Source organism: Somniosus microcephalus, chromosome 9 (genome assembly GCF_052327205.1).
Source record: "Somniosus microcephalus isolate GS21.2 chromosome 9, FLI_Smic_1.0, whole genome shotgun sequence".
Lineage (NCBI taxonomy): Eukaryota > Metazoa > Chordata > Chondrichthyes > Squaliformes > Somniosidae > Somniosus > Somniosus microcephalus.
Genome location: NC_140995.1, coordinates 32,625,877 through 32,639,717, shown reverse-complemented (window position 1 = coordinate 32,639,717; position 13,841 = coordinate 32,625,877). Strand labels below are relative to the sequence as shown.

The 13,841-nt window shown below is 40.2% G+C and overlaps 1 protein-coding gene across 5 annotated transcripts in view; it reads left to right on the top strand.

The window, feature by feature from the left end:
* LOC147112323 (serine/threonine-protein kinase ICK-like) overlaps window positions 1–12,472 on the top strand; it is a 69,925-nt gene extending 57,453 nt beyond the window's left edge. For all 5 annotated transcript variants that reach the window (XM_085996463.1, XM_085996462.1, XM_085996464.1 and 2 more), the window contains 4 exons: window positions 10–161; window positions 872–1,009; window positions 9,564–9,677; window positions 10,413–12,472. In XM_085996463.1, the coding sequence (XP_085852589.1) occupies window positions 10–161; window positions 872–1,009; window positions 9,564–9,677; window positions 10,413–10,567 (559 nt within the window). In that variant the 3' untranslated portion in view covers window positions 10,568–12,472. The remainder of the gene's footprint in view (window positions 1–9; window positions 162–871; window positions 1,010–9,563; window positions 9,678–10,412) is intronic.
* The last annotated feature ends 1,369 nt before the right edge of the window (window positions 12,473–13,841 follow it).

Below are 13,841 nucleotides of genomic sequence, written 5' to 3'. Positions count from 1 at the left end.
ATGTTACAGAATGGGAAGCCTTTTAGACTTCACTCCTTCAAATAATAAATCAAACAGCAGCAATATGCCTACAGCCAATATAATGCCTCAACCAGATACAATTGCATCTAGAGCTTCTACAGCCAAGTATCACTACCTGAAACAATCCAGGTATCTGCCAGGTTTGTAACAAAAAAAATCTATAAAGTTTATTTAAAATAGTGAACATAGAACAATTAACTGGAGGGAATAAGAAGGAATGTTAGTTTTGAACTTGCAGCAAAATCAGACAGATTTAACTTGTACTGGAAGTTGGAACCAATTGGGAATACAGAATTCACTAGAATGTGCTAAAAATTGGAGTCTGATTTTAAGTATCCATTGTAAACTGTAAAAGACTAGAAAATCAACCATAAAATGTAGAGGGAAGTTGTTCCTTTTTTTTTTGAGGGGCCGGGGGCATGGTGGAGGGAAGGGTGCTGTACAATGGTAGACAATGGCTAAAGTATTCCATGTGGTAGATGCATAATATATACACCAAAGGACTTTAATCATTGCAAATATAGTTGATCAACAGAAAGTCGTGGTGCACATTTTCTGTGCAACATTAAAGCCAATGTTGAAAGAGGGAAAAGTGCAAGGCGTGGGGAAAGAGTGTGGGTGATGGAAAAAGCAAAATTTGATTTGATAAAAGGCAAGTAGATAAAGAGTGAATAGAAAGCTGAAGGGATTTTTAAATATCTCTTCTGTTTTTGAAATAGATTTAAAGCAAAAATGTATTCACCTTTTTGTCTTCCTGAAAAACCATTGTTTTGTACTTCTAAAACTGACAGGTGATCATTGAAAGTAGGGTACTGCAATTGTAACAGTCAAAGTCTTTTTGATCTTGCAGGAATAAATGCCAAGAGCACCCCACTTGCCAATGCAGGTAAAGATTTCAGTACACACAGTCCCTGGGCCAATTCTAACCTTTCCAGTAAACCTTCAGGAGTAGTTGGAGGAGCTCTTCCCATCAATTGTACCAATGCAGGTACTGTCGTTACTTCATGTTTTATTATCGATGATACTTTTCAGTAAAAATAATTATTGGGTTCAAGGAGTCTTTCTTGTATATTCATTAAATAGTTGTGTATATTTATACTATAGTTAATGAGTGAGCTTTATAAAGTGGCATGCATATTGTAAATTAATTCTGAAGAGCCCTGTTAGTGTTGGGTTGTGCTATTGCACTTGCATGGTGCATGAGCGTTGGGAGCAGTGTTCACTCTAATTTTTTTTGTGCGTGGTCCCTTTAAATTTGCTACGTGGTATCTCTTCCATCGGCAGGAGTTGGTGAGCGGTCTGCGCGGGACTTCACGATTGGTGCATCTCGGGGAGCATTGATTGGGTGCATTTTGTTTTTAAGTCGAGTGAGGTGATGCATGTCTTACTCATGATATTTTGTAGTTACTTTCAATTAGGATGTACTTCTCGTGAGACCATTTAATCTTTCCAGTAGCTAGAATTGAAGTAAGCACCTTTCTCAAATGTTCTTGTACCAAGTAATGCCCCCTTCCAAGGATACAAACTTGAGAGCATAAGCTGTTTTAAATGGTTGCCAATTATCACAATTAGGTAAGGTGCTAATAAATCATTAAGAGATGCCCAAATAATTATTGTGAGTAAACCAAACCATCTATGTCTTGTCCTTTCATGGGCAATGGCCCTATCCTAAAGGTAAGAATGAGGATATCATATTCTACATTGTCCTTCTATGATATAAACCATTCTAGGGCTGACCATGATCTAGCACCCTACTACTGTCTAACAATACCACTTTTGAGGCTGATCACTGGAAACTGGATGAGGGCTCCTCCCTTTCCATGGAGCAGTTAGTTGCCTCTGTCTGTTGGCACTGATAAGATCAGAAACCCAGTGAGGGGAATCACAGGAACCGACCATCCTTGGGGGATTGTATTTCTTTTTCTCTTCCGGGAGGATATCTATTGCCATAGGTACAGGAAAACTTATGTCCTTTATATTGGATTTTGTATCAAAAAGGCATCAATTCTGATGCATTTGGTATTTTTTAAACCAAATAGTGAATTTCTCATGTTATTACACACTGGTTGTCAAGATCAATTTGAATTTTCAGGTAAGCATAGTTAGAGGGTGGGGGATAATTGAACTAATGTGGGAGAGTAGGAAGGAGGAGGAGGAAGATAGGAGGGGTAGGGCTAGGTGGGGTAGGGCAGTGTTATCCAATATGTTAGCCACTTGTGGGGAATTGCATTTTTGATGAGTAAATAGAAGCGACTAATAGATACCATTGTTGGATATGTGATCTCAATACTCATAAGTGTGATAAGTGCAAATATATTTTACCTTTTGTGTCTTTGTTGATAAAATGGTAAGATGAAAAGCAGAGTGGCAGGTATTTTTTTTTATCATTGCACGTGCTTTACTTCTTTGGTTACTGCGTATTGGTTATCTGCTAAAATGGTGTGCAATATGGGTGAAAACGATACACTTCAGCACCCTGGAAACACCAGCTACATTGTGTGGATAGTGGCGCTTCCATCATGGTCAGCTCAACTGATCGAAATAACTACTCCAGGTCAGTAGAACAGAGCAAGCCTAGCTGATAATGAGCAGCTCCAGCAGGGCACATCATGGCAAAGGACAAGCAGCATCTAACCACCTTCTGGATGGCGAGCAGGGGCGGGTCTGCCACAACTTCTGAAAGAAAAAATAAATAAAGGATTGAATAGATGTGACAAATCTAGCCATTTGCAAATTAAAATGGGGAGCAGCAACAGTTTCTGTGAATAGTTCTTTTGGAGAGCTGACTGACTGCACCATTGGAGCCTCCAGTCAAAAAGTGGTCAAGATTGGGCAAAAATTGGATGAAAATTTCACGATAAGTGGAAAATTCAGTTTGCCGTTGTGGCAAATGACGAGAAGCCGCTTTGCATATTGTGTACTAAGAAGTTTGCTGAGAATGAGATGGTTAATTTGAAGAAACATTTTGAATATGTGCATTTTGAATTTGACAGGCAATTACCAATCATTTTGCAGAAAAGAGTGCATGAAATTTCTCTACTGCAATCAACTCTCAATCAGACAGTTCTTAAAAAATTTCTCTTGTCTTCCGAACTTTTAGCTTTGGCCACTTGCAAAGTCACTTGGATTCTCGCATGAGAAAAGAAACCATTTTCTGATGGAGAGATGGTGAAAGAGATTATGGTGATGGGGACACTTTACTGGAGAACTATGAACTGAAAATCAAACACTCTTATCTAGAAAATTCGAGATTTGCAGTCAAGTCATCAGACAGTTTGTCGTAGTTTACAGGATCTGTCTGGTAGCATCAAATCTCAACTGAAAACTGAGCTGAAAAATTCTCTTGCATTTTAACTTGCACTGGATGAATCCTGCAACATTTGCGCCACTGCCTATTGGCGCAATTTGCTCAGCAAAACTTTGAACTGAGCGAAGAGCTGTGGCATGTGGACCTGACATTTTGGCTGCCGCAAAACTTGATACCAAAAAGATTTAAGCTGAACCTGGACAATCTGGTGATGTTGCATCTACCATGATTGGTCAAAACTCTGGCTTCATTGCACTGCTCAATAAAATGTCCGAATGAGATTGGAAACACAGCAGTTAGTGGTTTCCTTTCACTGTATAATTCACCAAGTTAGCCTTTGCACTCAGATGGCAGCAGGTGATTCATTGAAAGAGGCAATGGAAACTGCTTTAAATATTGTCAATTTTACCTAATGCAAAGGAATGCCGAATTCAAGTAAGTACGAAGGAAGATGGTGGTTGTTAAGAGACCAATCATCTCAGCCCTAAGACATTGTTGCAGGAGTTCCTCAGGGCAGCATCCTCGGCCCAACTATCTTTAGCTGATTCATCAATGACCACCTCTCCATCATAAGGTCAGAATTGGGGCTGTTCACTGATGATTGTTCAGCTCCACTCGCAATCCTCGGACAATGAACAACCCATGCCCACATGCAGCAAGACCTGGATAACATAAGTGGCAAGTAACATTCACACCACACAAGCGTCGGGCAATGACCATCTCCAACAAGAGAGAATCTAACCACCTTCCATTGACATTCAATGGCATTACCATCACTGAATCTGCTGCCATCAACATTCGGATGTCACCATTGACCAGAAATTAAACTGGTCCAGGCACATAAATATCGTGGCTACTACAGCAGGTCAGAGACTGCGTACTCTGCAGCGATTTGGCTCGCCTCTTGACTCGCCAAAGCCCCTTTACCACCTACAAGGCACAAGTCAAGAGTGTGCTGAAATATTCTCCACTTACTTGAATGGGTGCAGCTTCAACAACACTCAAGATACTCAATACTTTCTATGACTAAGCAACCTGCTTCATCGGCACCCAATCCACTGGTTTAAACATTCACTCCCTTCACTATCGGCATGCTGTGGCTGCAGCGTGTACTATCCACCAACACACTGCAGCAACTCACCAAAGCTTCTTCAGCACCACCCACAACCTCCACCAGCTAGAAGGACAAGGTCAGCAGGTGCATGGGAACACCATTGTCACTCAGTCAAAATCCTGGAACTCCCTTAACAGCATTGTGGGTGCACTTTCACCACACGGATTGCAGCAGTTCAAGAATGCTCACTACCACCTTCTCAAAGGCAATGAGGGATGGGCAATAAATGCCAGCCTTGCCAGCAATGCCCACATCCTGAGAATGAATTTTTTTTTAATTTAAATGTATAAAATGATCAGTTGAGCTACTAAAAGAGACTGATGCCCCTTATTAGAAATCATGTACTTCGTGAATGTGCGCTGGCTAAGTGTTGGAAAGGTTTCACATTGCTCGGAGATTGTCTTGACGAGAAAGCCAAACTGGATAACTCAAATTGAAAATTAAGCTTGGAAGTATGATTTGTTCTTGCTCACCAGTTCATCCTGAATGAATTGAACTGAAAATACAAGGATAAAGAAAGATGGTTTGTGACCTTGTGTGCTATGTGTTAGAATTTCAGCAAATCGAAGAGCAACACTTTGCGCAGTTCCTAAATTTGCATGAGTTTTAGAAAAATTTGCTGGGAAAATTTGAGCAGTGATTTGCTGATTTTAACACCATCAGTTTGTCCTTTTAGTTTATGAAAGATCCATTCTGCTTTGACATTGGGAACTCTCAGAACCTAGTGGAACTGTTTTCTCTAGACAGACATAGACTGGAGGTGGACCTACTGATGCTGCAAACTGCATACATGGCTGAGACCATCGCTATGCTGAAAATGTGGCAAAATCCCCTGAAAGGGTGAAGAATTGCTGTTGCCATGATTGGCTTAACATGTGTACAAGTCAACATTCTCAACAATCACTCTGATGAAGTGAAAGCACGATTTGCAACTGCTGGACAGATACCTGGAAGCTGTAGTAAGATGTACTGTGTCTGCAACAAACTCTTTAATAGAGAAAGACAACCAAGCCTTTCACTGAATGGTGTTCGATGTTTATGAAATAAATATACATGTGTGAAGTACATTTGCCTGTATTGTCCGTGTACCCCAAGGTGGTTTCTGCTTAAAATTAGTGCACCATAGCCACACCTGTGGCTAGTTTTCTATTGGATAACACTGGGGTAAGGGAGTAATGGAGAGGAAGGGAGTGAGAAGACCGTGCCAAGGAAGGGAAATTCCGATCATGCTCATGTGTATATTTACTTAACATTTAGTGAAAAACTTTGCAGTTTTTCTTTTTCACCCAAGTTTGGAAGATGAGCAGGGGAGTTCTCACTGGTGTCATGGCCAACATTTATCCCTCCACCAACATCTCTCTCTATCTATATATCGAGATATTTTATATATAACCCGTCGGTGCCGGATACCAAAGAGTTTCCTATATGCTGTTTGTGGAAACCCGTCGGTGCCGGATACCAAAGAGTTTCCTATATGCTGTTTGTGGAAACCTGTCAGTGCCGGATACCAAAGAGTTTCCTATATGCTGTTTGTGGAAACCCGTCGGTGCCGGATAACCAAGAGTTTCCTATATGCTGTTTGTGGAAACCCGTCGGTGCCGGATACCCAAGAGTTTCCCATATGCTGTTTGTGGAACCCCGTCAGTGCCGGATACCCAAGAGTTTCCTATGTGCTGTTTGTGGAAACCCCGTCAGTGCCGGATACCCAAGAGTTTCCTATGTGCTGTTTGTGGAACCCCGTCAGTGCCGGATACCCAAGAGTTTCCTATGTGCTGTTTGTGGAACCCTGTCAGTGCCGGATACCCAAGAGTTTCCTATGTGCTGTTTGTGGAACCTTGCTGTCCACAAACTTTCCTACATTACAACAGTGACTACACTTCTTTAAAAAGTACTTGATTGGCTGTAAAGCATTTTGGGACATTGTGAAAGGCACTACAGTATATAAATGCACGTTCTTTATTGGGGTAGGGGGATTGAGGCACTGAACATCTGGCCATCGTGGAAGGGGAAAGACAGCTGGTGGGGGAGGGGAGCATTGTATCTGATGGGAATGTAGTCCGGCGAAGATGTTTACTGTGAAAGGAGAAATAAAGCCGGGTAGGGTAGCCTTTGAGGGGTATCTGCAGCTATTGGGATTGACGGCCAGTAGCTGCATTGGAACCGGAAATGCAGCCAGATGGGTGGGGAAGGGTATAGAGGAGCCAAATTCTTATGCATCAGGGGAAGTGGGGGTGAAATTTTGCTCAGTGGTGTAGGGCTTGAGGGCACTAAAATTGCTCAGTGGGATGGCGAGATTGGAGGACCTAATACTTTCTCAATAGAAGAATGGGGTTGCAGACTTGGTCAGTGTGTTGGGAAGGGGTGGTTCAATCATGCTGAACGAAGAGATAGCTTGTAGTTGCAATTCCTGTGTTCATTTGGTGGCTGTCGCATAGCAATAGGTTTGACCCCCGTTGTAATCAATTGGTCGTGTAACATGTTTACATTGTATCTATAGGTGAAATACCATTAGAATCATGAAACCACTCACAGTTTTTAATATAGTACAGCTACTGCTTTTCAAAACACTCATCTTGACTTTGAGCTTGGTTTTCAACCTATTCTCCATCTTCACTTCACAAAGTTACGGGTGTTTTGAGCCTTGTTGATGCTGGACCATGGTCATTAATGTGATTCAATAATCTAATTCATGTGAGCCAGCTGAGAATTACTGCTTCTAAAATTTTTGCTTGTAATTAGACACTTATATTATACTGATACAAGGTGTGTGTGTGTATATATATGTTTGGAGTTGGCAATCAAAATAATGCAATAATTCAGGTTGCAAGTCCACTGATACAATGATGACTTAAACACCTCCTATTCTGGTTGTCCTTTATGGTGGGTAAATGTATGACCTGGTCTGGCTCTATTTAGATTGGGGAATAGAGGATTGCATTAGATGGGAACAATACCTCTTAAACCCCCCCTCCCCCCACCCATGCAAAATCTGCATTAATCAACATTACGAGGAGACTGTGTACTTTTGCCACATCTTATAACCTATGTCAAGGGGCTGAGGTATTTTTAAAAAGTGTATAATAAATTGGATCCATCAGATCTTGGGATTTGCTGTGGTAAATATTTTAATGTAGCCTCTTTCCCACTCCCGGGAAGCTATATCCCACTATTGGCCTCAAAGCTGCCACATACTCCTGAGTTTGTATGAGACAAAATTTAGTGAAGTATATTTGTCAGTTAAAATCTAGAATCCTAGAGGCACCAAAGTGGATAATTGCAATGTCCCGTGACCTGTCACTCTGCGACCTGGTTCAAATTCAGAATGTTGGGATGTCTGTTGTAAGTGCCCTATGTGGACTGAGTGAGAAGTGTCCATCTGGTTCCAGTTCCCAGTAATGGGACCCCACACCACTAAATCACCCAGAATTAGCTGTCTCAATCTGGTCATAACGATAACTGGTTTTGGTAAATAGGAAAATAATGATCGATACTGTAAGGGTGCGCTTCTGAGGCTGAACCAGAGGAGACCAGGCTTTAGTCTGGTGGTGATGTCTACAGCTGATGATTCAAAATTGTTTTTTGCCTTAAAAATAAATTGTTCTATAATTTAAATGAAGTAACTTAATTAACACAGCAACATGGGAATTTAGTGCTTAAAAGAAAAATTGCATTTCATGACAAATCGTTTCTGACTAACTTGATTGAATTCTGTGAGGTGAGACAGTTGACCAAGGTAGTGCAGTAGATGTATATGGACTTTTGGAAGGCATTTGACAAAGTGCCACACAGGAGGCTTGTTTAGAAGGTGGAAGCCCATGATGTTATGTATGCTGAATTGACTGACAGGAAAAAGAGGGTAGTGGTTGATGGGTGTTTTTCAGACTGGGAGGTGGTTTGCAGTGGTGTTTCCGAAGCGTCAGTTTTGGGTCCATTACTCTTTGGAAATTTTTTTTTTATGAACAACCTAGACTGGTGTAGGGAGCAGCATTATAAAGCTTGCAGATGATACGTAACTTGACAACGTAGTAGATAGTGATGAGGATAGTTGTAGACTTCAGGATGACGGACAGGATGGTGAAATGAGCAGAAGCATGGCAGATGGAGTTCAATCCAGAGAAATGTAAAGTGATGCACTTTGAGAGGACTAATATGGGAAGACACTATACTATAAATGGCACGATTTTGATAAGGGTAGGTGAGCAGGGAGACCTTGGGATCCATATGCACAAATCCTTATAGGTGGCAGGGCAAGTTGATGAGGTGGTTTAAAAAAAAATATGGGTTACTTGGGTTTATAACTAGAGGAATAGAATATAAAAGCAAAGAGAACATGCTAGAACTTTATAAATCACTGGTTAGGCCTCAGCTGGAGTATTGTAGACAATTCCGGGCACCACACTTCAGGAAAGATGTAAAGGCCTTAGAAAGGGTACAGAGGAGGTTTACCAGGATGTTACCAGGGATGAGGGACTTTGGCTATGAGGAGAGGTTGGAAAAGTTAGGACTGTTCTGGAAACAGAGAAGGTTAAGAGGTGACCTAATAGAGGTTTACAAGATGAGAGGTTTTGATAGAGTAGAGAGAGAAAAACTATTCCCTCTGGCGAGTGGGTCAATAACCAGAGGGCATAGATTCTAAATCATTGGCAAAAGATCGAGAGGGGAGACGAGGAGAATGTTTTTCACTGAGAGTTGTCGGGATCTGGAACGCTCTACCTGAGAAGGCGGTGGAAGCTGATTCCATAAATAATTTTAAGAGAGTTGGCCAGGTACTCCAAGGGTGAGGAATTTGCAGGGTTACGGACAAAAAGCGGGGATGTGGGACTAAGCACAACTGTTCTTTCAAGGAGCCAGCACGGAACAAATTGCTTCCTTCTGTGCTTTAAGTTTCTATTATTATATGAATTAAGAGGAGTAGACTTTATCTCGTCCTTGACTCCAGCACTGATCCCAAAGCAACGTCCTTCACTTTAATGCACACAAAATTCACTGAAAAGTACAAGTTAGGAAAAAAATCCTGTAACTATTATGGTGAAAAATTAGGTTCTTCGTTCTTGCTTAAGTAAAAATTTAAGGTTTTTTTCTGTCATGAGGAGCTACCACATATACTTTGACTTTTTTCAGGTTATGCAACCAGCACTGATGCCTCTGGAGGATACACATCGTCATTTCTTAAGAAAGAAGTGGGATCTGCTGGCCAAAGAATGCAATTAGCACCAGTTGCCAAAACTGATTCTAGTAAGTATAAAAGACCTGTTCAATTGCACTACATGCACCTTTCAGTCAATCTTCATAGAATATTCTTTGCACAACTTTTTCTGTGCACTTTCTCTCTCCCTCCTCTCTTGGGGATATGGTCTCGCAGGTGCTTCAATACTTCACCCAAGTGACTGTTCTTCATGTATCAGCCTAGACAGTGTCGGTAAGCTATTTGACTCTAAGGCATCAAGGCCAAGCTTGCTCCGGTCCTTGCCTGATGTCCACACGTTTTCAGCAGGAGTCATTGGATAGCGAGTAGGAGTAGGGATGCTACCTTTTTTTCCATTGCTTCCCTAACCCAGGGGAACCTGCCTCCACTTGACCGAGATCAACTGACTCAGCATAGATCAGGGATTGAACCTAGGACCTTGGTGACATGTATGGCTCTATTACTTGCTACCTTTAAAGCAAATAGCAATGCACCATTAAGTTCTGAGTAATGTAAAGTTTTACTTTTATTTGTATATTCATCTTGAGATAATTCTGATACTGCCAATGAACTATAGTTTTTATATTGTTTAGGTAAATTTACTTTAGTGTGGGAAATACTGCAAGCTTAATTGTAGTTTTAGTGTCGCATCACATCAGAGGCTGATGAATTAGTTAAAAGATATCTATCATACAAGGAAACTTATAAGGGATATTCTTTGAAGCTTTTCTGTTAATATTTTTCTTGCAAAGTACAGCAATTTACACATTCACCTTTTTCTACAGATTATTCATCTTGGAAATCCAACCGATCACAATTAGGATGTCAACCATACAATTCTTCAAGCAAGAGCATCAGTGGGTTAATGCCACGTCCCCCTCCAATCCATCCAATACATGGGCGAATTGACTGGTCTTCCAAATATGGAGGACACAGATAAAAATAGATGTAAATAACATTCAGCTACTACTCCGTGGTATTGGTTTCTTCATAACACCTTCTGAATATCATTTTTTCTGATTGAAAAATTGCCACATTTAAAGATGAAACTGTATTTCAAACACCCAAACAATTGCTGTTGGGGTTGGTTAGGTTTGTTTCCAGTAACAGTTGGTGGTTTTTCCACACTTCTGAAGAAAAAGATATTTTTGCAAGAGCTTTTATGAAAATTTGCTGGTTAATAGTAATTTAATGCTTTTTACACTTTTCTATTTCTGTATATATTGTGTAATGTATATAACAAGTTATCAGGGTTTTTTTTTTTTTTAAAGTGTAATGTATTAAGTATTTTGTTAAAGGACAGGGTAATAGTAGACACATGCAGATCTTTTTGCATATGAAAACTAGCATTTAAAGGATCTACTCTGACATGCAGGCGCACTAAGTGTGAGTCATTGAAATTTGCCTGTGGCAATCGAGCAGGAAGGCATTTATTTTTCTAAGATTTTTTGGGGAGAATTTATTACAAAGTGTGAAGAATCCTCATGTAGCAAACACATTGAGTAGTCTCCATTTAAAAAATGAGGAGTGAATAATATTTTACTCACTTTCTTTGTCAGTCTTTTACACATCAGTCCCTTTCTTGGGAATAGACTGTAGACCTGCTCCCAGGCTTCTCGATGCTACTCTATAACTGGCTAACAAGAAATTGCCCAGTGGCCTGCTGAGTTTCCTTCCTTTGTACCCAGTGGAGAAGTGCCTTTTCTCTAGTGGTACAAGAGATACAATGAATCTACCGCAAGGAAAATTCTGACCACAAACCTGTATCCTGCCACTAGATGGCACAAGCACATTGGCGCTACAGTGTCCTGTACCACTGTCCATCTCTGTTCCTCCCTCTCTTTTCCCCCCCCAACCCCAAATAATTTTCAGCTGGCATTGAAAATACATTGTAGAGAATTACTTTGAGAAGTATTAGTTTATGATGTTCTAAGTCATTTTTGTGTTAAGCAATAATGGATGTACACATGACTTGGACTAAAATTTTTGTAGGCTGTGCAACTAAAAGGCCCAAGCCAAGTATAAAGTGCATCAGTATTCTACTTGTATTTACCTGGCAAGACAGGCTCACAAGTGCACTCAAGATTTTAGTTGCATTTTAAAAATTCTCCAATATATTTTATTCCCATTTTCTTCTTTAGAGCCTCCCAGGTTGAGGATCATGTTATGACCATCTTCAATGCTGTGTTGTGGCTAGCCACAATTTCTTTACTTTCCTTTCTCCACTCAAATAACTTGCATCTCATGCCTGTTTAATGCTGAACCAAATGGCCGTTCCATGGATTTGGGTAAAGTTCAAATTGCAAAGGACAGTCACCGCTGGCGCTAGAGCCTGGGTCTGCAGTGTAACATCAGTTCCAATGTTCAAATAAAGCATGATTGAATGGTCGCCACTGCATTTATTTTGTGGAGAGTTTGGAGACCACATTTTTCCTGAGCTCTACCATTATATAAACGTTGGTCATGAATTCCAGTTGTGTACGTGTGTGGGGTGCCCTTTTACTTTGCTGTCATTTCTTAGAAACCTTTCCACTATTTTGGAAAAGAAATGATGCTTCTGACTGTTGCATCAGCCATTTTAACCTGTAGCATGTGATGAGTTGCACTATAGTAGTCAAATCAAAATGCATTATAGCAATGCAGGAAATTGCATATATGTTAAATGAGTATCATTTGTGCTCAATATTCTCCATTTTAGAGTTTTAATGTGGTTAAAAATTACTGAGTCAAATTTTCTATAATTATACAGTGCCATTAATTTGAAAGAATTACTGTTGTAACAAAACTGTTCCTTGGATCAACCCAGGTATCATAGTTGTATTAACATTAAAATTATTCATTTTAATTGCTAGTCTCCAGTTTTCTTCTCGGAGACCGAAACGTCTAAGAATTGGCAGTGAATCAATGTGAAACATTGAATACCACATACAGGAAACTTTGGTTTATCCGGAGGTTGTATGTCCAGAAACCTCGATCTAACGGCAAAAATCAGCAGCCGATTTGTTAGTTTTTTTTTCTTCTAGCATTTCTTTAAACAGTTAGTCTCTGGAAAGCCTCTCTGAAGCTGTTGCTAAGCTACAGAGATGCTTCCAAGGTACGGGCCAATTGTTTACAAGCTGTTGCTAAGCAACAGTGTTTGTTGTCAGATCCGGAGATGAAAACCTCCGTATCCTTCAACATTAGCGCTGGTCTGTCCGGAAGTTTTCATAGATCGGCATCACGCCGGTCCCGTTGGTGCCGGATGCCGCGAAGTTTCCTGTACTTTGTTTAATTTTGTCTTTAGATTCTCCAACTGCTTGTCTAGTTTTTGAGTTTGTATGTAGGTATGTCAGGTAAGCTGCCTACATCCAATCATAAAGGTTACAGATTATACTAGATACTATTCTAAGTAACACCTGTATCTTTTCAAACTTTTGTATGACCCTTTTCATTTGGTTTTGTGGTCAATAACACTATAGTAAAATTGTGACCTTCAAGTTATCTATCTGCATGAACTTTTCACCTTTTTGAATTTTCATGTTTGAAAATATTAGTGGAATGGTATAATTTTGCTGATTAATTTGTTACCACACATTGCCATTGGCCATAAGAACAGAGAATAAATCTCTTTTTTGACTTTAGAGCAGGATAAACATCCTAGAAATTATGTCGAAGTTAACTTTTTTTATGTATTTAAATTTGTGGCAACAAGTCTGGAGAATAAATTTATTTCTTTGATTGGGGGTGGATAGACATAAAATGGAAATTGCAGCCATTATTAATTTTACCTGTATAAACATTTGACCCATGTATTTTCAAATGATCAAGCACAAGATTTGAGTGAAACCACTAATCTGACCCAGAATTTGCTGGAGCAGGGCATCTTGTAGCATTCCACGTTTGACTTTTCCCCCTCGCCCTTCAGCTCAAAAATGTTTTGCCCGATAGATTGCTGGAAGTGTGAGCTGCTAACTGGGCATCTGAGACCCCAGTGAACAACGGGATCAACAGTCTATCTCGTTAAGCAATGAATTTTACGGATTGAGAAAGAAACAGAAATGGTGGCGAAGGAGGGTGAATTAGTGAATAAAATCAAATCAAGTACAGAAAGAAAGATTGGATTAAGAGAGACAAAGGAGAAGTAATTTTTTTTTTAATCTTAATTTGCTACCTATAGGAGCAAGACGCCACAATTTCAGTTGCTCCATTTCTGGCTAGAGAGGTTGGCATTTCAG